Below are 19,897 nucleotides of genomic sequence, written 5' to 3' on the forward strand. Positions count from 1 at the left end.
GGAGGCGGGACCAATGGGCGGCCGCGGTGTTGCGGAGCTGGCGTAGCCGGAAGCGCAGGGGTCCCGGAGGAGCCATGGGGGTGAAGCTGGAGATTCTGAGGGTGCGGGGGGCAGCGGCGGGGCCGGGGGGCGATGGCTGGGCTCGGGGAACAACAGCGGACACGGGAGGGGACGCAGGAGGTGACACAGCTCTCCCTATCCCAGATGCTGGTGTACCTGTCCTTCCCCGTCGGGGTCTTCTGGGTCTCCAACCAGGCCGAGTTTTTCCAGCGTCACGTGATCGACCGCAAGGTGGGAGGGGGGACACCCCGGGGACACCATGGGGACACCCTGGGGACACCCCGATGTCCCCCCGGGTCCCCAGCTCCCCCCTCACCCACTCTATTTGCAGAGGGAGATTTTCCCACCGGACAATCCCGAACAGGTGAGACCCCCCCCAGTGTCCCCCATGTGTCCCCAAGGTGTCCCCGACATCCCCCAGTGTCCCCAGAGTCTCCTTGCAGTGTCCCCAGCATGTCCAGCCTTGCCCCGGCCATGTCCCCGCTGTCCCCAGTGTCCCCTGCCACTCTGGGGGGTGAGGGGGGACAGAGAGGACACAGAGGAGGCGACTCCTGGTGTCACCTCCTGTCCCCCCGTGTCCCTGCTGTCCCCTCACCCTGTCCCTGTCCCCACGGTGTCCCCACAGCGCCGGGCCATGGCTGAGCTGAAGCAGCGGCTGCGGGAGAGGAAGGGGACACAGGAGTGAAGGGACAGGGGACACGTGGCCACCGACGGGACACGGTGCTGGCAGAGGGGACACGGCGGTGACAGAAGGCAGACATCGCTGCTCAACGTGGTGGCACCGTGACAGTGGCGCCGTGGCCGCGGTGGTGACACAGGAGACGCGTGGCAGTGCCTGTCCCCGTGGGCACATCATGACACCAGTGCCAGCACCGTGCTGGTGGCAGGGGACACGTGGCAGCACCGATGGCGTCGCTGTCACCGTGCTGGTGGCAGGGGACACGTGGCAGCACCGATGGCGTCGCTGGCACCATGCTGGTGGCCACACCTGGTCCCCGTGTCGGTGGCACAAGGGACACGTGGCCTCGCCCGATGGCAGCACCGCGGGTGGCAGCTGGGCCTCGCGGCCGCCCCGGTGTCCCTGCGCTGGTGACGTGGGGACACGAGGGACTCGTGTGTGACGTGTGAGGGACCCACTGCTGTTCCTGGCCCGAGGGGACACGTGGCACCCCTGGTGTCCCCACCCCCAATAAACGGCGCTGGCACTGTCCCCGGGGGTGGCACGGCCGTCCCTCAGTGTCCCCTGTGCCCCTCTGTCCCCTGGTGCCACCCCCACGGGCGGCCGGTGTCCCTCAGTGTCACCCGAGTGCCGCGGGTGTCCCTCGGTGCCCCCCCGGCAGTGCCCGGTGTCCCTCAGTGCCCCCCCCGTGTCCCCCCCAGTGTCCCCAAGGCCCCGCGGGTGTCACAGGCCCCAAGTGCTCGGGGGTTTATTGGGGACACAGCCAGGGGAGGGGACAGGGCTGAGGTGGCTCCAGGGGAAGGCGAGGGGGGCTCGGCGGCTCCGGGGGCTCAGTCCTGTGGGGAGAGGGGAAGGGGCACTCGCGGGGGTCTCCTGGGGACACTCCCGGGGTGTCCCCAAGTTCCCCCGGGAGCCCCCTCCCCATGGTGCCCTCCCATCCCAAACCCGGGGCTCCCCCCTCCCCCCCGTGCCCCCTCCCCAAATTCCTGTGGCTCTCCCCGACCCCCGGTGCCCCCCCGGTGCCCCCCGTGCCCACCTGCGCCCCCCCCGTGCCGAAGCCGGGCAGTCTGGGCACGGGCAGCCGCTGCTCGTCCATCCTGCGGCCCTGCGAGCTCGCCACCATGTCCAGCAGCGAGGCCAGCTCGGGGGGCGGCGGGCCCCCGCCCCCTTCTCCTGCCCGGGGGGACCGGGTCACACACGGAGCCCCGGGGACACCCCCGGGACATCTCGGGGACACCCCCGGGTTACCCACGGACCCCCGGGGACACCCCCGAGTCACCCCCGGACATCCCGGGGACACCCCCGAGTCACCCCCGGACATCCCGGGGACACGCCCCGGTCACCCACGGACCCCCGGACATCCCGGGGACACGCCCCGGTCACCCACGGACCCCCGGACATCCTGGGGACACCCCCCGGGACACCCACGAGGAGCTCGGGGACCCCCGCGTCACCCCCGGGCCCCCCTCCGCCCTCCCGGGGACCCCTCGAGCCCTCTGCCCCGCTCCCTTCAGGTCCCCAAACTCCTGTCCCCCCGTGCCTTGTGTGTCCCCTCCCGGTGTCCCCTCCCCGTGTCCCCTCCCGGTGTCCCCGTGTCCCCTCACCCGCGCCCCCGCCCAGGGAGCAGCGCTGTTCGTCCATGCGGGTTCCCTGCACGGAGCTCAGCAGCGAGAAGAACCCCTCCTGTTCCGGGGAGCCCCGCTCGGCCGGGGAGCCCTCCTGCGGGGACAGCGGTCAGGGACCCCGAAACGGGGACAGCCCCCCCGAAACGGGGAAACCCCCCCGAAACGGGGACAGCCGCCCCCAGTGATCCCCAAACGTGGGGGGCTCCCCTCGGTGCCCTTCGGATGGGGACCCGCCCTCAGAGGGGACCCCCAAACCCCACCGGGACCCCCCCGGTGTCCCCGGACCCCCAAGCCCCACCGGGACCCCCCCGGTGTCCCCGGACCCCCAAGCCCCACCGGGACCCCCCCTCACCGCGGCGCGCTCGGGCTCCGTCCCCCCCGGGGCCGCCATCGCGGGTGGGGGGGAGCGGCCCCCGCGCCCCCTCTTATAGCCCGGGGGGACACGGGGGGGACACGGGGGGGACACGGGAGGGACACGGGGACGATGGGAGCGCGGGGGGGGCACCCGTAGGTGCCGGGGGGGGTCGTGGGTGCTGCGTGTGCGCTGAGCCGCTGTGGGGACTGTGGGGTCTCCATGGGGTCTGTGGGGTCCCCGGGGGTGCTGTGGGGTCTCCATGGGGTCCCCGTTGTCACCATGGGGTCCCCGTGCGTGTCCCGTGTCCCCGGGGGGGGCTGCCCCCGCCCCCGCGTGTCCCCAATCCCCCCCTGGCAGCCACGAGCAATTAACGAAATGGCGCTTAATTAATTGCACCCATAAATCCGCCCCGCGCGCTCCCGCTGCGGGGGGGACACGGGGGCTCTTGGTGACACGGGGGACATGAGGGAGGACCTGGGTGGCACGGGGGACACGGTGGGGAGCGGACGCGACCTGCGCGACACAGGTGACACCGGGGGACGCAGGTGACACCAGTGGCACCATGTCACATTTGGGGGTCACCCCGGTCCCCCCCATGGCTGGCTCTGTCCTGGTGTGTCCCCACCCCATGTCCAGGTGTCCCCCCGGGGGTCACCGCACCCCTCCCCGCTCCTGTCCCCCACTCTCTGACGTCATCGGGGACCCGGGCCCTTCCCCCAGCCCAGCTGGCGGCCCAGGTGTCCCGGGGGAGAGGGGCGGGGGGCACAGAGGCGTGCGCGCTGTCCCCGTGTCGCCAGATGTCCCCCGTGTCCCCCCGTGTCACCAGATGTCCCCCCATGTCCCCCCGTGTCACCAGATGTCCCCGCTGTCCCCGGGGGCGTGCCCAAGCGGCCGCGGCCCCGCCCCCAGCGCAGCCCCCCCTCCCCCGGCGCGCTTTACGGCTGTTTCACGGCGGTGTCGCGGCGGCCGGACCGGTGTCAGGTCGGTACCGGGGGTCCCGGGCAGGCCCCGATCTCCTCTCTCCCTCCAGGGGCGCCCCCAGCCCGGCCGTGTCCGTGCCCCCCATCCCCTCCCGCCGCTGTCAGGGGCGTTGCCGCGGCCCCGCTTCCCCCGAGCGCTGCTGCGGGCCCCGGGAGCCGCTCAGACCCCGCCGCCTGCTCTAACCCAGCCCCGCGCTGCTCCGACCCCCGCAGCTTCCACCGCCCCCTCAGAACCCCTGAATCCCCTCTGAGCCCCCGACCCCATCAGCTGCCACGGCTCCCTCTGAGCCCCCGAACCCCCTCAGAGCCCTCGACCCCCGCAGCTTCCACTGCCCCCTCTGAGCCCCCGAACTCCCTCAGCTCGCCCCTCACCGTCTCCCACCGCGCTTTTGGCCGCTGCCCGCCCCTTCAGCCCCTCCCCAGCCCCTCCCCAGCCCCGCCGAGCCGCCCCCCGCCCCTCCCGGTGCCGCTGTCCCGCTGAGGGCCGCTCCCGCCCGCAGGCCGCCATGGACGCGCGCTTCACGCGGGGGAAGTCTCCGGTGCTGGAGCGGGCGCTGGGCCGGCCGCGCTCGGAGCTGTCGCTCGCCGCCTTCGCGCTGCTCTTCTCGGAGCTGGTGCAGTACTGCCAGCGCCGCGTGGCCTCGGTGGCCGAGCTGCAGGCGCGGCTCGCCCGCCTGGGCCAGCACGTGGGGCTGCGGGCGCTGGACGCGCTGGTGGCCCGGGAGCGGCCGGGCCGGCGGGAGACCAAGGTGCTGGGCGTGCTGCTGTTCGTCAAGGGCCCGCTCTGGCGGGCGCTCTTCGGCCGCGAGGCCGACAAGCTGGAGCAGGCCAACGACGACGACCGCACGTTCTACGTGATCGAGCGGGAGCCGGTGGTGAACACGTTCGTGTCGGTGCCGCGGGAGAACAGCTCCCTCAACTGCGCCGCCTTCGCCGCGGGGCTGCTGGAGGCCGTGCTGGGCGCCGCCGGCTTCCCCGCCCGCGTCAGCGCGCACTGGCACAAGGGCACCACGCTCATGATCAAGTTCGACGAGGCCGTCATCGCCCGCGACAAGAGCCTGGAGGGGCGCTGAGCCGCGGGGACAGCGCGGCCGTGTCGCCTTGTCACACGGGGACAGCGCCGGGAGCGGGGACAGCGCCGGGAGGGAGGGGACAGCCTGGGGACACGGTGGGGACAGCCTGGCCGTGTCACACGGGGCTGTGGGGGACAGGGCTGCTAGGGAGGGGACAGTCTGGAGAGGGACAGGAGCCTGGAGGGGCCTGAGCGACGGTGACATCCGCCATCGAACCGGGACAGACATCACCACCCGCCACAGGAGCTTCCTGGTGGCCTCGGCCACCTCGGGGGACATCGGGGCTGGTCTTGTCCCCGAGGTGGCCCTTGTGGACACTCATGTTACAATAAACTGTCTCTTGTCACTCCAGTGGCCTCGTCTCTGCTTTGGCCGGGGCTATCCTGGGGTAGCTTTGGGTCCCCAACGCGTCCCCTGCCTCTGGGATCCCTGTGGGGACATCGATCACCTCCTGGGGACACTGAGGACATTCCGGGGCCGCAGGTGCCACCACCCTGTGACCCTCCCGGTGCCGTCGTTGTCCCCACGTCCCCCCAGAAAGGGCGGGGGGGTCTTGGGGCATTCGGGGGTTCGGGGAGGGACCGGGGGCAGGTGGGAGAGCTCCCTGAGGGTGCGGGGGAGACCTGGGGTGAGGTTGGGGGATTTTGGGGGATTCAGGGGGTGCTCTGGGGTCCCCCCGCTGCGGTTCCGCCGCCTCCGCTTCCGGTGCGCACCGCTTCCGCTTCCGCCGCCGTTTCCGCTTCCGCCGCCGTTGCCGGGCCCCCGTTGCCGCTGCCGGGCCGGCCCCGCCGCCATGGGCGCTCACCTGGCGCGGCGCTACCTGTGGGACGCGGAGGCCGAGCCCGACCCGCTGCACATGCCGTCCTTCCCCGCCGATCTGGGCCTGCCGCGCCGCCAGCCCCGCGGTCAGTGCGGGGACACGGGGACACGGGGACACGGGGACACGGGGACGCGGGGAGGGCGCGGGACGGGGACAGGGCGGGGGACGCGGTGGCCTTGGGGCGTCCCCGCCCTCGCGTGACCGCGGTGACCTCCCGGCGCCACCCCCCCCCCGCGCGTGTTTCCCGGTGCCACCTCTCGTGTCCCCTCCGTGTCCCCTCCCGTGTCCCCTCTGTGTCCCCACCGGCGCTGCGGTGGCCGCCGGCCCCGTCCCTTCCCGTGTCCCCACCCCTGTCACACCCCGTCCCGTCCCCACGTGCCACGCGCGTCTCGATGTCCCCTTGTCGCCACCCCGCGCCCCCAGCTCTGTCCCAGCCCTGTCCCCTCCGCCGGTGGCCGGGCGGGCGCTGAGCGTGTCCCTTTTCCCTCCGGTGACAGCCATGGTGGCCTCGGCGGCGCAGCTGGCGCAGGGCCGGGTGCCCCTGGAGCAGAGGGACTTCTGCGGCCACCACCTGCTGCGGCTGCTGCGCTGCCACCGCGACAACTTCCCCGTGCCATGGGGCTGCCACGCGCTGCACCACGCCTGGGACAGCTGCCAGCACCACGAGTAAGGGACACGGGGACACAGGGGGACATTGGGGACATTGTGGGGACACGGCTGGGACAGCTGTCAGCACTGCAAGTGAGGGACAGGGACATGGGGACATGATGGGGACATCGGGGACGCTGGGGGGACACGGCTGGGGGTGAGTGGGGACACCGTGAGTGGGGACAGGGACACGGGGGGTGTGTGACACTGGCGGGGACGCAGCGCTGAGGACGGGTGAGCCTGGGGACAGGCGGTGACAGCTCGGTGCCGCCTGTCCCCAGCTACGTCACCCGCATGAAGGAGTTCGAGCGCGAGCGGCGCCTGCGGCAGCGCCAGAAGCGAATCCGGCAGCGCCACGGGGACAGCGAGTGACACCCGGGAACACCCGGGGACACCACGGGGACGGGGACGTGAGGCCACCCCGTGCAATAAAGCTGCCGAGTGTCACCGTGCTGGCTCGTCACTGCGTGTGGGGACAGCGGGAGTGTCCCTCGGGGCGGCTGTGACCCCCCGGGATGGGACAATGACAGGCCACACGCGGGTGGGGGATGGGTTTTATTGTCACCTGTGGGGAGGGGACGCGGTGACGCTGGGCTGTGGTCACCAGCCACGTGTGGGTGACACTGCATTGTCACCAGGGGTGGCTTCGGTCACCACTGCTGTCCCTGGGACTGGGCCAGCCCTGCTGGGGACACTGCCACCGGGGAGGGGACACGGGGGGTGGCACCCTGAAGGTGACAAGGGACAGTGGGGCCACATTCTCCAATGTGTGTCCTGCTGTGAGCACCGGGGTGACAATGGGCCTGTGTCCCCTGTCCCCACGCTGTCCCCAAGGCTCAGGGCAGGACTGACGGGGACAGATCAGGGTGTTCCCAGTGTCCCCAAGGGCTGCCCCTGGTGTGACAGCAGGGAGGGGACAAGGGGTGACCCGGGTGTCCCAGCAGGGACAGGGGGTGACCCGGGTGTCCCAGCAGGGAGGGGACAGGGGGTGTCCCCGGTGTCACAGCAGGGAGGTGACAGCAGGTGACCCGGGTGTCACAGCAGGAAGGGGATGATGGGCGAGCGCAGGGGAGGGTAATCCCGGAATTCCCGGAGGTAGCTGCGGTGCTTGCCCTGCGCCCAGATCGCCATCTGCACGAAGCCCACCAGCGAGAACAGGGCCACTGTGGGGACAGCGCTGTCACCATGGGGACAGGGAGGGACAGGGACCCCAAGCCATGGGGGATTTGGGGGGTCACGGGTGGCACGAGGGATGTGGAGGGGACAGGAGACCCTGGAGTGGCACAGGGGACACAGGGACCCCAGGGTGGGACAGGGGACACAGAGCGGGGGTCTCTGGGGTGCCACCCCCCCCATCAGCCCCTCCCTTGTCCCCCGTGTCCCCTCTCTCCTCACCGGGCAGACACTGGGTCATGATGGTGAAACCGATCCAGGACCCGACCTGGGGGGGGAACACCCACGGGGGTGTCACCATTGGGGGTGTCACCACTGGGGGGGCAGCCCCCACATGTTCCCCTCCCCCACAGTCCTGCCGTGCCCCCCAGGGCACCAGCACAGCGGTGTCCCCTCCCCCCCAGCCTCCACATCCCCCCAGGTGTCCCCAGGTGTCCCCAGGTGTCCTCACCTCGTAGGTGTAGTTGGGGCAGGACACGAGCAGGAACAGCCACGTGAAGGGGTTGCGGGTGGGGTACGGGATCTTCCGTGTCTTGGAGCCTGGCACCAGGGACATGGGACACGGTGACACCCGCAGGACACACACAGTGACACCCACGGGACACGGGTCACCCCCTGGAGAGGTGTCACCCCCTGTGTCCCCACCATGCCCCTGCCAGCCCCTGGCTGCTCCCACGTGTTCTTGTGACCTCTGCACCATCGTGTCACCAGTGTCCCCCCCCGTGTCCCCAATGTCCCCAGTGTCCCCCCTGGTGTCCGCTCACCTGCAGGGCGCAGGTTCCGCAGGGCCACGTGGATGGAGAAGTTCCCGAGCTGGCAGAACTGGGGGGGAGCAGGGCGGAGTCACAGGGGACACCTGGGGGGGCACCTGGACCCCCCCAAACACCCAGCTTGGACCCCCCAGTGTCCCCTTGGCCCCTCCCAGCCCCCCAAACCCCCCCAGCCCCCCCAAATCCCCCATGTCCCCATCAGGGACCCACCAGGAACACGGCCAGCGCCAGCTTCACCTGCTCGTCACCGTAGGCTGGGGGGACAGCGGGGTGTCAGGGACAGGGACAGCCCCCGGTGTCCCCTCAGATGTGGGGGGACAGGGGGGTGACAGGGACAGGGGGGTGACAGGGACACTCACCCGGGGGTGTGTACAGCGGGTGGTTGATGTAATACGCCATCCAGGCAGCAAAGCCCCAGTAGTAGGTGCAGTTCTGGGGACAATGGGGACACTTTGGGGACATGTTGGGGACACAGCAGCGGCAGGCAGGGGACAGCTGGGGACAGCTGAGGGGACAGGGATGGGACACAGGGAGAGTGGGGTGACCCGGGGGACAGGGAGGATGCAGTGACACCCCTGTGGGGACAGGGCGGTGGCGCAGGTGGCGCAGGTGACAGTGTCACCGCAGGTGGCAGTGTCACCTTGAAGATGTTGCGCAGGGGCATGGTGCCGTGTGAGAAGCGGTGCACGAAGAGCGTCTCCAGCAGCCGCTTCACGTAGTGGAACGAGTGGCAGCAGCACGCCAGGCTGGGGACACCGGGGACATGGGGACACAGCCTGGGGACACTCCCTGGGGACACCTCCCCCTGTCTCGCCACCCCAGCCACTGTCCCCGTGATGCCACCACCTCCCAGACCCCCCCCGTGTCCCCCCAGCCCCCCTTGTGCTGCCATTGTCCCCAATCCCCATTCCCTGCTGTCCCCGCTGTCCCCATTGTCCCCACTGTCCCCATTGTCCCCGCTGTCCCCACTGTCCCTGCTGTCCCCATTGTCCCCGCTGTCCCCACTGTCCCTGCTGTCCTCATTGTCCCTGCTGTCCCCATTGTCCCCGCTGTCCCCCATCCCCGCTGTCCCCTCTCACTGGACCACGCGGTGCCGGCTGGCGGTGAAGTCGTAGCGGGGCCCGTACAGGAACGGGACCCGGAAATAGAAGAGCAGGTAAATGAGCAGGGGACCCGCGTACTCCGTCAGGAACACCTGGGACAGGTGAGGGGACAGGTGAGGGATGGGGGTGATTCATCAGTGACACAGGGGGACAGGGGGACACAGGGGTGACACTGAGGTGACACTGAGGTGACACAGGGGTGACACAGAGGTGAGGGTCTCTCACCGTGACCCAGCTGATCTGCGCCCCCAGGTCCCGGAAGTAGAGCGTGGCCGTGGTGCCCACGGGCAGCGACTGCAGCACATCCTCGTCCTTCAGCGAGCGACCCTCTGGGGACAGCCACACCTGAGACACCTGGGACACCCCTGGGGACACCTGGGGACACCTGGGACACCCCTGGGGACACCTGGGACACCCCTGGGGACACCTGGGGATGTCCCATCCCACGGTGACACTCACTGGGGTCCAGGCGCAGCGACTGCCTTGCCGGGTACCACTGGGGATCTGTGTGACAGAGGGGACAGCGGTGGTGGCACTGCTGGGCAGTGTCCCCATCCCTGTCCCTGTCCCCGTCCCTGTCCCTGTCCCCACTCACGGGCTTTGCTGAACAGATTCTTGATGTCGGCCACGGTGGCCTGAGGCTCCACCTGGGGACATTGGGGGCTGTCAGGGGCCGCGGGGACAGCACGGGGACAGCTCCAGGCCACCCCGTGTCCCCCGGCGGTGTCCCCGTGTCCCCCGGCCGTGTCCCCGTACCTTGTCGAGGAAGCAGAGCTTGTCCCGCGTGCGGGCGTCCAGGATCTCCACCTCGAAGAAGAGCACGGCCGATTTCTTGGGCCGCCTGCTGGGGGCCACCGGTGGCCACAGCGCCAGCACGGTCCCCGGGGCCACCGGGCCCCCCTCGCGGGGTGGCACCGCCACCTCCATGTCACCGCGCCCGCCCGAAACCCGATCGGCCGCGCTAAATATAAACCTCCCCCTCTTGGTGGCCCTGGAGGTGGCCCGGGGGTGGCCCTGGAGGTGGCCCCGGAGGTGGCCCCGGGAGGGACAGGGTCACCCGGGGGGGGTGGGGACAGTGGCCGGCGGGCACGGAGGGGACAGGCCAGGTCAGTTCGTGGCGCGGGCGGGAGGTGAGGCCGGACCCCCCCAGCACCGAGAGCGACCCCGAGAGCCTCGGTGCCACCAGGTGGGGACAAAGCCGGCCGCGGCCACGTGGGCGCTGTCACCCGCGGGGTGACACTGCCGGGGGGAGCGCGTGACGTCACCGGGGACACCGGGACGGGGCTGTGTCACCCGGGACGGGGCTGTCACCCCGGGATGGAGCTGTCACCCCGGGACGGGGCTGTGTCACCCCGGACGGGGCTGTCACCCCGGGATGGAGCTGTGTCACCCCGGGACGGGGCTGTGTCACCCGGCACGGGGCTGTCACCCTTGGTGGGGAAGGTGACAGGGACAGGACACGCTCGGCGGTGACCCCGCCCCTCAGGGCCCCGAGGGGGCGGTGGGACCCTCCGGGACCGTCCGGGATCTCCGGGACCTCCCGGGACCCTCCGGGCCCCCGAGACCCCCCGAGACCCCCCGAGTGTCCCGGGTCCCCAAGCCCCGCCCTTTCCCGGGGCCCCGCCCCCTCCCGGGGCCCCGCCCCCTCCCGAAGCCCCGCCCCAAGCCCCGCCCCAGCAGCCGCGCTCTGACGCGCATGAGCAAAGCGCCACCCAGAGCGCACATGCGCACAGCGCGTCCCGGGTGCCCCGGGGCGGAACGCGCGGGTTCCGCGAGGTCGGCGCGAGCGCTCCGTGCGGGGCCGGCGCCCGGGGTCGCTCCGGTGACGGTCGCTGTTCCCGGTGCGCGGGCCGCGAGGCCTCCTCACCTCGTAGTGCTTCATGGCCGCTGCGCTCCGCCGCTCCCGCCGCCCCCGCCGCCCCCACGTGACACGCCCCGTTCGCCCGCTGGGACGGGGCCTGCGGCGCGGCCAATCGGCGACGCGCGCGTGGCTCGGCTCGGCCAATCAAAGCCCCGCGGCCCTGCCCTCGCGCCCGCCCCTTCCCGCCGCTCTGGTTGCCGGAGCAACGCGAACGCCCGAGGGGCGCCTCCGCCAATGGGAGGCGGGGGTGGGGTGCGGAGTGACGTCCAGGCCAGCCAATAGGATCACGGCAAGGGCGGGCAGTGGGCGGGACTAAAGGGGCCTGGGGGGCTTGGGGGGCAGAAGGGTCTTGGGGGCTCAGAGGGGTCTGGGGGTCCCGGGTGTCCATGGAGGGCTGGGGGAGATGAGGTCGCGGGGAGCTGGGGAGGGTCTGAGGGAACTGGGGCTCCTGGGGACACGTGGGGACACCGTGGGGACACCGTGGGGACATGCTGGGACACAGATCGGGGTGGGGCAGGTGTCCGTGGGGACACCTCTGGGCCCAAGGGGATGTGGCAGGGCCTGAGGACACTTTGGGACACACTGAAATGTGGGGCCATGGGGACTCCTGGTCATGGGGACAACGGGGTGGAGGGGCCTGTCCCTCCCTGTGTGTCCCCGTGTCCCCTTGGCCACCTGTCCCCAGGTCTCCAATAGCCGTGTCCCCATGTCCCGTGTCCCCTGTCCTCACGTCCCCCGTGTCCCCCAAGCTCCCCAGGCGTGCTGTCACCCTGCTGGGTCCTGCCCCAGGTGTCATCTGAACCGGGGATTCCCACGGCGACCTTGTTGGGGGTGGGCAGAGGCTCCAGACGGTGTCACGGTGGTGACACCCTGCAGTGACAGGGACAGCCCCCGGCAAGGCTCGGGCTCCTCCTTCCGCCCCTTCCCATCCCCGTTTCCGATCCCGTTTCCTCCCGTTTCCTCCCCGGCCCTTTCCCGGTTCCCATCCTCGCTCCCCCGGTTCCTCCCCTCTCCATCCCCGGTCTCGGTCCCGTTTCCCTCCCCAGTCCCTCCTCGTCCCTTCTCCCTCCCTCCTCCCCGATCCTTCTCCTGAGACCTTCCCCGGTCCCCCCCGGCTCCTTCCCCGGTCCCTCTCCCGGTTCCTCCGCAGTTCTACCCCCGGACCCTCTCCCGGCCCGTTCCCGATCCGTCCTCGGTGCCCCCGGCTCCTTTCCCGGACCCTCCCCTGCTCCACCCGCTTCTCTACCCATCCCTCGGACCCTCCCCGCTCCATTCCCGGTACCTGCCCCGTCCCTGCCCGCTCCATTCCCGGTACCTGCCCATCCATCCCTCGGACCCTCCCCGCTCCATTCCCGGTGTCTCCCAGCTCCATCCCTCGGTCCCTGCCCGGTTCAGCCCTCTCCCCGCTCCATTCCCGGTCCAGCCCTCTCCCCTTTTATCTCCCGGTCCCTCCCCGGTCCCTCCCCATCCATCCCCCGGTCCCTCCCCGGTCCCTCCCCGTCCCCCCCGCCCCTCCCGGCTCCCTCTCCGTGCCCGTCCCGCGGAGCCGCGCCGTGCCCGGTGCCAGAGCTGTGGGGGCGGCCATGGGGAAGGATTATTACCGCACGCTGGGGCTGTCCCGGGGGGCCTCGGCCGCCGACATCCGCCGCGCGTACCGGCGGCAGGCGCTGCGCTGCCACCCCGACAAGGACCGCTCCCCGGGCGCCGAGCAGCGCTTCAAGGAGGTGGCCGAGGCCTACGACGTGCTCAGCGACCCCAAAAAACGGGAGATCTTCGACAAGTACGGGGAGGAGGGTGAGCGGCGGCACGGGGGGCGCGGTGTCGGGGCGCGGGGGTCCTGGGGGGTAAAGGGAGCGGCTCGGGGGTCTGGGGGCGCAGGTTCGGGGGTCAGGGCGGGGGTCTGAAGGGGAGGTTGGGGGGAAGAGTGAAGGGGTGGGGGGGTCTTGGGGGACACGGGGGTGGGGACAGGTGATGGGGACAGGTGACAGGGGCAGGATTGGGGGCTGGGGGGTGCGGGCAGGAGTTGGGGGCAGGTGCGGCACGGAGCGGGGCTGGGGGCACGGGGGGCTCCGGGGGCTGGGGGCGGCCGGCGCCAGGCCGGGAGCCCCGGGGGGGCCGGGAGGGCGCCGGGCTGTGCCGGGGGGGCCGCTGGAGCCGGCTGGGCCTGTTGGGGCCCGTCCGGGGCCGTCAGCAGCGTCGGCGCCACGGGCAGAACCGGTTCCCCACGCCCTGGCCTGCCCCACGCCCTGCCCGCGGCTCGCCCCGCACCCCGCGGGGCCGGGGGGCTGATGGGCGCTTCCCCCCCGCCACCAGGGCTGAAAGGGGGAGCCCCGACCCCCGGCCCGGGGGGCTCCAACGGCCCCACCTTCACCTACACGTTCCGCGGCGACCCGCACGCCATGTTCGCCGAGTTCTTCGACGGCCGCAACCCCTTCGACACCTTCTTCGTGCAGCGCAACGGCGACGACGAGGACGGCGACGAGGCCTTCAACACCTTCCACGTCGGGGGCTTCGGCAGCGTCAGCTTCCCGCGGGGCCGGGGGCCCGACGGCCGCAAGCAGGACCCCCCCGTGCTGTACGACCTGCGCGTGTCGCTGGAGGAGATCTACAGCGGCTGCACCAAGAAGATGAAGATCTCCCACAAGCGCCTGGGCCCCGACGGGAAGACGGTGAGGAACGAGGACAAGATCCTGACCATCGAGGTGAAGCGCGGCTGGAAGGAGGGCACCAAGATCACCTTCCCCAAGGAGGGCGACCAGACCCCCAACAACATCCCGGCCGACGTGGTGTTCGTGCTCAAGGACAAGCCCCACGACGTGTTCCGGCGCGAGGGCTCCGACATCATCTACCCGGCCAAGATCAGCCTCCGCGAGGTGTGGGGTCACTCACTCTGGGGTCACTCCAGGGTCACTCCGGGGTCACTCACTCTGGGGTCACACTGGGGTCACTCTGGGGGTCACTCCGGGGTCACTCCGGGGGTCACTCTGGGGGTCACTCTGGGGTCACTCCGGGGCTCACTCTGGGCAGCGGGGCCGTGCTGGGGTGTTCCCTCAGCTCGGTGTTGATGTCCCCCCGTGTCCCCCCGTGTCCCGCAGGCGCTGTGTGGCTGCACGGTGACCGTGCCCACGCTGGACGGCCGCTCCATCCCCATGGTGTTCCAGGACGTGCTGAAGCCGGGGGTCAAGCGCCGCATCCCGGGCGAGGGGCTGCCCTACCCCCGCTGCCCCGAGCAGCGCGGGGACCTCGTCATCGAGTTCGAGGTCAAGTTCCCCGACAGGATCCCCCCAGCCTCCAAGACCCTCCTGGAGCAGATCCTGCCCCTCTAGTGCCCCCCGTGCCCCCCAAAACCCCGCCCGGGGGCCCGGGAGGGTTCGGACTCGGGGGGACACCCTGGGGGTGCCTCCCCAAACACCTCCGGCCTCGGGGGGTCTCGCCGTGCTCGCCCCCCACCTCCAGCTCGGGGGGCTGAGGGGGGTCTCGGGGTGTCCCTGTCCCTGATCTCGGAGCTTGGAGGGGTCGTGGGGCCCCCCGCACCTGGTGGGGGCTGAGGTGGCCTTGCCCCCGCCGCCTCAGGGGTTTGGGGGTGTCCCCACCCTGCAGAGGTCCAGGTGACCTTTGTGCTGTGGCTTTGGGGGTCCTGAGGTGGCTTCCCGCCCTCCTGTCGGGGATCTGGGGGTCCCGGGGTGGCTTTGGGGGTCTCGGGGTGTTGCTGTCACCCCATTTCTGTGCTTCGGGTGGTCTCAGGGTGCCTTTGTTGTCCTGACCTCACATTGGTGGTCAGGGGCTCAGGGTGGGGGGTCCTTGTCCCCTCTTTTGGTGGCTGTGAGGGTTTTGGGGGCCTTTGTCCCCCACCAGCTTGGAGCTCTGGGGGTCCCCGGGTGTTCTTAACCCCTTCCCCCCTCATTTTGGGGGTTTTCGGGTGTCCTTGTCCCCCCATCTCTGCTCTGGGGGTCCCCAGGTGTCCCTGTCCCCCCCTCCTCAGGGCTGTGTGTGTGGGGGGGTGCCCATGTCCCCTCCCCCCACTCCGGGGGGTCTCCCTGTCCCCCCTTTTGGGGTCCCCCCTGAGGGCTGGGGGTCCCCGGGGTGCCTCCCCCTCATCTGGGGGGTGGTCGTGGGGTTCCGTGTCCCTTCCCAGCCCCCCCAGGCCAGGGGGGACCCCTCGGGGGGGGTGGGGGGGCCGCGGGCGGCTCGGGGGGGGTTCGGGGCGGGTCCCTCGCGGTTTTGGGGTGGAACCGCCTGAAAAAGGGTCCGTGATAAAACAACGCTGAAACCTGGTCCGTGCTTCTGTTCGGGGAGGGGGCGCCGGGGGAACGGGGGGGGCACCGGGGGGACCGGGGGGGGGGCTCGGGCGGGACCTGGGGGGCACCGGGGGGCTCAGGGGCAGGGGTGCCACAGAGGCTCTTCCCTCCTCCCGAAAATCACACGGTGACCCCCCCCAACAGCCAAATCGGGTCTGTTCACGCCCCCTCCCCAAACGGGGTTTGTGACCCCTCCCCAATGACCCCCCCCCCCCCGGCTCCGTTCCCGCCCCCTCCCTTTTGGGGTCCGCCCCCATCTGGCCCCGCCTTTGGACCACGCCCCTCTTGGCCCCGCCCCCGGCATGCACCGTCCTGATTCCTGATTGGCTGCGCGGCGGCGCGAGGCAGGGCGCGCCCATTGCCCGCGGCGGGCGGGGGTGTCCCGAGCGGCCCAGCCCTTTCCTGCCCCCTCTCGCATCCCATTCGCGGGCGGGGCGGGGCGGCGGCGCTGATTGGTTAGGGAGCGGTTTGACCACGCCCTCCCGGAAGTGCCGCTCCAGCAGCAGCGCCCGGCGCAGGGTCCGGCCGGTGAGGGGGGCCCGGGACCGGCACCGGGCCCGGCAGCGGGGCCGGAACCGAGATTGGGGCTGCGGCTGCCCGGGAGGGGCCGGGGTGGGCCTGGGGGCCGGTCGGAACCGGGACCCGGCGGGGGCTGGCGGTAGCGGGGGTCCCGGGGGTGCTCCGGGTGTCTCTGGCCGGGCCTGAGGGACTCGGGGACCCCCCCCGGCATCGGGGCGGCCTCGATCGCATCGCCCCTCGTGCCTCAGTTTCCCCCCTCTCTCCTTTCAGCCCCCACCGAAGCAGCGCAGGAACCCCCCCTCCCCCATCTCGGGGTGGGGGCAGCGAGCCCCGCACCCGCCGGAACAGCGCTGCGACCCCCCCGACACAGCCGAACCCCCCCGGAACCACCCCCGAACCCCCCCGACACAGCCGAACCCCCCCGGAACCCCCCGACACAGCCGAACCCCCCCGGAACCCCTCCGGAACCTCTCCGGACACACCCGAACCCCCCTAAACCTTCCCACCCCCCCCCAGACCTCCCCCAGACCTCCCCCGGACCCCCCGAGCCCCCCAGACCCCCCGAGCCCCCCATGCCGCTGGGCCTGGGCCGCCGCAAGAAGCCGCCGCCGCTGGTGGAGAACGAGGAGGGGTCCGGGGGCGGCGGGGGCGCGGCGGGGGAGCCCGGGGGGGCGGCGGGGGGCGCGGCGGGGGCCGGGGCCGGGCCCGCGCTGCGGCCGCGGCTCGTGTTCCACACGCAGCTCGCCCACGGCTCGCCCACCGGCCGCGTGGAGGGCTTCAGCAACGTGCGGGAGCTGTACGGGAAAATCGGGGAGGCCTTCGGCATCCCCCCGGCCGAGGTGGGCACCGCGACACCGGGGGGACACCGGGGGGACACCGCGACACCGGGGGGACACCGGGACACCGGGGGGACACCGGGGGGACAGCCGGGGGGACATCGGGACACTGGGGACACACTGTGACAACAGGAGCACATCGGGGGGGACATCGGGACACCAGGGGGCAATGGGGACACAGGCTGGGACACGGGGGGGGGCACTGGGACTGTACTGGGACAGACTGGGGGGCACTGGGACACCCGGGGGGCACGGAGGGGGCTGGGGACACTCCGCAGGGACACGGGGGTGGGGGTGTCAGGAGGTGTTTGGGGACACCTGGAGGGGGTGACAGGTGGGACCTGTCCTGGTGGTGGCCGCAGAGTGTCCCCAACGCCCCCGTGTCCCCAGGTGCTGTTCTGCACGCTGAACACGCCGCAGGTGGACATGGAGAAGCTGCTGGGGGGACAGATCGGGCTGGAGGATTTCATCTTCGCGCACACGCGCGGCCGCCGCAAGGACGTGCAGCTGCTCAAGTCCGAGCAGGCGCTGGGGCTCACCATCACCGACAACGGCGCCGGCTACGCCTTCATCAAGGTGTGGGGACACCTGGGGCACACCTGGGGACAGCGGGGACACTCCTGGGACAGCGGGGACACACCTGGGACACACCTGGGGACAGCGGGGACACACCTGGGGACAGCAGGGACACACCTCAGACACACCTGGGACAGTGGAGACACACCTGGGACACACCTGGGGACAAAGGGGGCACACCTGGCAGTGATGGCAGAGGGGCTGGAGCCACCCCGGGGTGGGGGACAGCTGGGGACACCTGGGGGTGCTGGGAGAGGGCCAGGCAGCGCCCTGGGGTGGGGACACCTGAGGGGACACCTGGCTGGATGGGGGTGACCCCAGATAGCCCCAGGTGTCCCCAGTGCCCGGGTGACTGTGCTGTCCCTGTGACCCGCTGTGTCCCCGTGTCCCTGTGTCCCCATGTCCCCGTCCCCCAGCGCATCCGCGAGGGCTCGCTGGTGGCGCGGGTGCCGCAGGTGGGGGTCGGGGACGTGCTGGAGGCGCTGGACGGGCGCAGCCTGGTGGGAGCGCGGCACTTCGAGGTGGCGCGGCTGCTGCAGGAGCTGCCCCGCGGGCAGCGCTTCACGCTGCGCCTCACCGAGCCCCGCCGCGCCCCGGGTGCGTACTGGGGACACTGGGGACACTGGGGGTGAACAGGGAGTGAACTGGGGGCACTGGGGGTGAACTGGGGACACTGGGGACACTGGGGGTGAACAGGGAGTGAACTGGGGGCACTGGGGTGAACAGGGAGTGAACTGGGGGCACTGGGGGGCACTGGGGGTGAACTGGGGGTGAACTGGGGGTGAACTGGGGGCACTGGGGGGGACTGGGAATGAACTGGCAGCGTGCTGGGAGCACTGGGCTGTACTGGGAGCACTGGGATCCCCTGGGTGAGCCCAAACCCTGCAGGGGGTTTTAAGGGGGTTCTGAGGGGGTCCCGGGGATGTTTTGGGGTCCCAGGGGGTCCCAGGGATGTTTTGGGGTCCCAGGGGGTCCCTGACTGTTCCCTCTGTCCCAGAGGCGCTCGGGCCGCGCTCGGGGGGCGCTCGGGGGGAGTTCCCCCAGGGGGGCCGGGGGACGCTGAGGCTGCGCTCGAGGGGCCCAGCCACGCTGCAGGAGCAGGTACCACCCCAAACCCAGCCCTGGGACCCCAAAATTCCCCCCAGATCCCCCGGGGACTCCCCAAAATGTGCCGGGACCTTCGGGACCTCCCATAATCCCCCCAGGAACCCCAAAGTCCCCGAGGACCTCCCAGATATCCCCAAAATGTCCCCACATCCACCTGGGCACCACCCAAAATCCCCTGGAGACACCCCAAAGTCCACCCAGGATCCCCCCCCCATCCCCTCGGGGATCCCCCCCAATCCCCCCGGGGTCCTTGGGGACCCCCCAAATCCCCCGAATCCCCCCAGCCCTCGGCCTTCGAGGAGCGCGCGGTGGCCAAGGTGGACGATCTGCTGGAGAGCTACATGGGCATCCGGGACAGCGAGCTGGGTGAGCCGGGACCCCCAGACCCAATCCTGGGGAACCCCCCAACTCCTGGGGAAACCCCCCAAGTCCCGGGGAACCCCCCAACTCCTGGGGAACCCCAAACCCTCCCGACATCCCCGATGTCCCCAAGCCCCCAGAGTTCCCGGCTCTGCTGCAGTCAGGGGACATTGGGGACACGGAATTCGGGGACCCCCTGACCGTGCTGTCCCCGCAGCGGCCACCATGGTGGAGCTGGGCCGCGACGCGCGGGACCCGGACGCGCTGGCCGAGGCTCTGGACGCGCAGCTCGGGGACTTCGCCTTCCCCGACGAGTTCGTCTTCGACGTCTGGGGCGCCATCGGGGACGCCAAGGCCGGGCGCTGCTGAGCCCCGCCGGGGACCCCTCCAGGGATTGGGGAACCCCCCCCAGGGATTGGGGAACCCCCCCTGAACTGGGGAACCCCCCTGAACTGGGACCCCCCCACTGCAATCCCCGTGATTGGGGAACCCCCCAAAAAGCTGGACCCACTCCCCCAAAATCTGCTGGACCCCCAAAGTGCCCTGAGAGCCCCCCCCGAGGAGCCCCCCCTGAGGAGCCCCCCCAGGACCTGGGTGCCCCCAATTCCGGACCCCCCAAATTCCTCTCGGGACCTGGGTTCCCCCCAAACTCCAGACCCCCAAATCCATTGTTCCCTCTCCCCCCCCGAAACACTCCTGGACCCCCCCATGGTGACATCGATGTCCCCAACAGGGACAGGGGTGTCCCCCCCGCCCCCAAGGGGCTTTTGTGGGTGGGGGGGCCCCCAAAATACGGCACGGGGCCCCCCTCCCCCCCCCGATGGCAATCTGAGCCTGTCACCCCCCAGCACACGCTGTCACATCCTGTCACACACTGTCACCCCCCGTGTCACCCCCCCGCGTCCCCCCCGCACTGACCGCCTTGGGGGGGACCCTGCCCCATCCCTGTCCCCGTCCCCGGGGGGCTCCTGGGGCTCCCCCCACCCCCCCGGGATATTTTTGTATTTTGGTGGAAACGATTTCAGCATAAAAACCGGAGAAATGGGAGCGGCTG

General features: G+C 71.4%; 7 protein-coding genes across 8 annotated transcripts; 5 read left to right on the forward strand and 2 right to left on the reverse strand.

Moving 5' to 3' along the window:
- On the forward strand, positions 1-1,361 carry PET100 (PET100 cytochrome c oxidase chaperone). Its single transcript, XM_086871462.1, has 4 exons — positions 1-101; positions 205-291; positions 392-424; positions 686-1,361. The coding sequence occupies exons 1-4, from the start codon at positions 75-77 to the stop codon at positions 743-745; spliced, it is 207 nt and encodes a 68-aa protein (XP_086727588.1). The 5' UTR covers positions 1-74; the 3' UTR covers positions 746-1,361.
- Positions 1,362-1,462: 101 nt separating this feature from the next.
- PCP2 (Purkinje cell protein 2) lies at positions 1,463-3,566 on the reverse strand. The gene is made up of 4 exons (XM_086871457.1): positions 2,717-3,566; positions 2,344-2,458; positions 1,776-1,912; positions 1,463-1,575 (listed from the first exon to the last, which is right to left on the reverse strand). The coding sequence occupies exons 1-4, from the start codon at positions 3,347-3,349 to the stop codon at positions 1,570-1,572; spliced, it is 891 nt and encodes a 296-aa protein (XP_086727583.1). The 5' UTR covers positions 3,350-3,566; the 3' UTR covers positions 1,463-1,569.
- Positions 3,567-3,630: 64 nt separating this feature from the next.
- Positions 3,631-5,123, forward strand: TRAPPC5 (trafficking protein particle complex subunit 5). Its single transcript, XM_086871460.1, has 2 exons — positions 3,631-3,700; positions 4,200-5,123. The coding sequence occupies exon 2, from the start codon at positions 4,206-4,208 to the stop codon at positions 4,770-4,772; it is 567 nt and encodes a 188-aa protein (XP_086727586.1). The 5' UTR covers positions 3,631-3,700; positions 4,200-4,205; the 3' UTR covers positions 4,773-5,123.
- Positions 5,124-5,488: 365 nt separating this feature from the next.
- NDUFB7 (NADH:ubiquinone oxidoreductase subunit B7) lies at positions 5,489-6,687 on the forward strand. The gene is made up of 3 exons (XM_086871461.1): positions 5,489-5,677; positions 6,090-6,258; positions 6,522-6,687. The coding sequence occupies exons 1-3, from the start codon at positions 5,566-5,568 to the stop codon at positions 6,610-6,612; spliced, it is 372 nt and encodes a 123-aa protein (XP_086727587.1). The 5' UTR covers positions 5,489-5,565; the 3' UTR covers positions 6,613-6,687.
- Positions 6,688-6,782: 95 nt separating this feature from the next.
- Positions 6,783-11,288, reverse strand: TECR (trans-2,3-enoyl-CoA reductase). Of its 2 annotated transcripts, XM_086871455.1 has the most exons (13): positions 11,154-11,288; positions 10,043-10,093; positions 9,882-9,933; positions 9,746-9,790; positions 9,512-9,615; positions 9,263-9,378; positions 8,824-8,929; positions 8,543-8,615; positions 8,394-8,437; positions 8,178-8,235; positions 7,865-7,953; positions 7,636-7,681; positions 6,783-7,403 (listed from the first exon to the last, which is right to left on the reverse strand). In XM_086871455.1, exons 1-13 carry the CDS (start codon positions 11,166-11,168, stop codon positions 7,276-7,278), a joined length of 927 nt encoding a protein of 308 aa, XP_086727581.1. In that variant the 5' UTR covers positions 11,169-11,288; the 3' UTR covers positions 6,783-7,275. The 2 variants fall into 2 exon arrangements, with proteins under 2 accessions (XP_086727581.1, XP_086727580.1); XM_086871454.1 differs by lacking the exon at positions 11,154-11,288 and having other exon boundaries at positions 10,043-10,236.
- A 731-nt stretch (positions 11,289-12,019) lies between these two features.
- Positions 12,020-14,605, forward strand: DNAJB1 (DnaJ heat shock protein family (Hsp40) member B1). Its single transcript, XM_086871451.1, has 3 exons — positions 12,020-12,941; positions 13,461-14,020; positions 14,243-14,605. The coding sequence occupies exons 1-3, from the start codon at positions 12,731-12,733 to the stop codon at positions 14,471-14,473; spliced, it is 1,002 nt and encodes a 333-aa protein (XP_086727577.1). The 5' UTR covers positions 12,020-12,730; the 3' UTR covers positions 14,474-14,605.
- A 1,327-nt stretch (positions 14,606-15,932) lies between these two features.
- GIPC1 (GIPC PDZ domain containing family member 1) lies at positions 15,933-19,890 on the forward strand. Its single transcript, XM_086871456.1, has 7 exons — positions 15,933-15,973; positions 16,235-16,803; positions 17,191-17,376; positions 17,793-17,973; positions 18,374-18,477; positions 18,768-18,849; positions 19,061-19,890. Exons 2-7 carry the CDS (start codon positions 16,537-16,539, stop codon positions 19,210-19,212), a joined length of 972 nt encoding a protein of 323 aa, XP_086727582.1. The 5' UTR covers positions 15,933-15,973; positions 16,235-16,536; the 3' UTR covers positions 19,213-19,890.
- The last annotated feature ends 7 nt before the right edge of the window (positions 19,891-19,897 follow it).

This window comes from Cyanistes caeruleus, chromosome 35 (genome assembly GCF_971803275.1).
Source record: "Cyanistes caeruleus chromosome 35, bCyaCae1.hap1.1, whole genome shotgun sequence".
NCBI classification, from domain to species: domain Eukaryota; kingdom Metazoa; phylum Chordata; class Aves; order Passeriformes; family Paridae; genus Cyanistes; species Cyanistes caeruleus.

What these genes read in the sequence shown, in the direction of transcription:
- PET100 (XM_086871462.1), top strand. Translation starts at nt 75, where the DNA reads ATGGGGGTGAAGCTGGAGATTCTGAGG. An exon ending in TGAAGCTGGAGATTCTGAGG is followed by an intron (nt 102 to 204) that starts GTGCGGGGGGCA and finishes TCCCTATCCCAG; the next exon opens with ATGCTGGTGTACCTGTCCTT. An exon ending in CACCGGACAATCCCGAACAG is followed by an intron (nt 425 to 685) that starts GTGAGACCCCCC and finishes GTGTCCCCACAG; the next exon opens with CGCCGGGCCATGGCTGAGCT.
- PCP2 (XM_086871457.1), bottom strand. Translation starts at nt 3,349, where the DNA reads ATGGGGTGGGGACACACCAGGACAGAGCCAGCCATGGGGGGGACCGGG. An exon ending in CGGAGCCCGAGCGCGCCGCG is followed by an intron (nt 2,459 to 2,716) that starts GTGAGGGGGGGT and finishes CTGTCCCCGCAG; the next exon opens with GAGGGCTCCCCGGCCGAGCG. An exon ending in CTCCCTGGGCGGGGGCGCGG is followed by an intron (nt 1,913 to 2,343) that starts GTGAGGGGACAC and finishes CCCCCCGGGCAG; the next exon opens with GAGAAGGGGGCGGGGGCCCG.
- TRAPPC5 (XM_086871460.1), top strand. Translation starts at nt 4,206, where the DNA reads ATGGACGCGCGCTTCACGCGGGGGAAGTCTCCGGTGCTGGAGCGGGCG.
- NDUFB7 (XM_086871461.1), top strand. Translation starts at nt 5,566, where the DNA reads ATGGGCGCTCACCTGGCGCGGCGCTACCTGTGGGACGCGGAGGCCGAG. An exon ending in GCCGCGCCGCCAGCCCCGCG is followed by an intron (nt 5,678 to 6,089) that starts GTCAGTGCGGGG and finishes CTCCGGTGACAG; the next exon opens with CCATGGTGGCCTCGGCGGCG. An exon ending in GACAGCTGCCAGCACCACGA is followed by an intron (nt 6,259 to 6,521) that starts GTAAGGGACACG and finishes GCCTGTCCCCAG; the next exon opens with CTACGTCACCCGCATGAAGG.
- TECR (XM_086871454.1), bottom strand. Translation starts at nt 10,213, where the DNA reads ATGGAGGTGGCGGTGCCACCCCGCGAGGGGGGCCCGGTGGCCCCGGGG. An exon ending in GAATCTGTTCAGCAAAGCCC is followed by an intron (nt 9,791 to 9,881) that starts GTGAGTGGGGAC and finishes TCTGTCACACAG; the next exon opens with ATCCCCAGTGGTACCCGGCA. An exon ending in GCGGAACCTGCGCCCTGCAG is followed by an intron (nt 7,954 to 8,177) that starts GTGAGCGGACAC and finishes CCCTGGTGCCAG; the next exon opens with GCTCCAAGACACGGAAGATC.
- DNAJB1 (XM_086871451.1), top strand. Translation starts at nt 12,731, where the DNA reads ATGGGGAAGGATTATTACCGCACGCTGGGGCTGTCCCGGGGGGCCTCG. An exon ending in CGACAAGTACGGGGAGGAGG is followed by an intron (nt 12,942 to 13,460) that starts GTGAGCGGCGGC and finishes CCCCGCCACCAG; the next exon opens with GGCTGAAAGGGGGAGCCCCG. An exon ending in CCAAGATCAGCCTCCGCGAG is followed by an intron (nt 14,021 to 14,242) that starts GTGTGGGGTCAC and finishes CGTGTCCCGCAG; the next exon opens with GCGCTGTGTGGCTGCACGGT.
- GIPC1 (XM_086871456.1), top strand. Translation starts at nt 16,537, where the DNA reads ATGCCGCTGGGCCTGGGCCGCCGCAAGAAGCCGCCGCCGCTGGTGGAG. An exon ending in CCGGCTACGCCTTCATCAAG is followed by an intron (nt 17,377 to 17,792) that starts GTGTGGGGACAC and finishes CCCGTCCCCCAG; the next exon opens with CGCATCCGCGAGGGCTCGCT. An exon ending in CGAGCCCCGCCGCGCCCCGG is followed by an intron (nt 17,974 to 18,373) that starts GTGCGTACTGGG and finishes CCTCTGTCCCAG; the next exon opens with AGGCGCTCGGGCCGCGCTCG.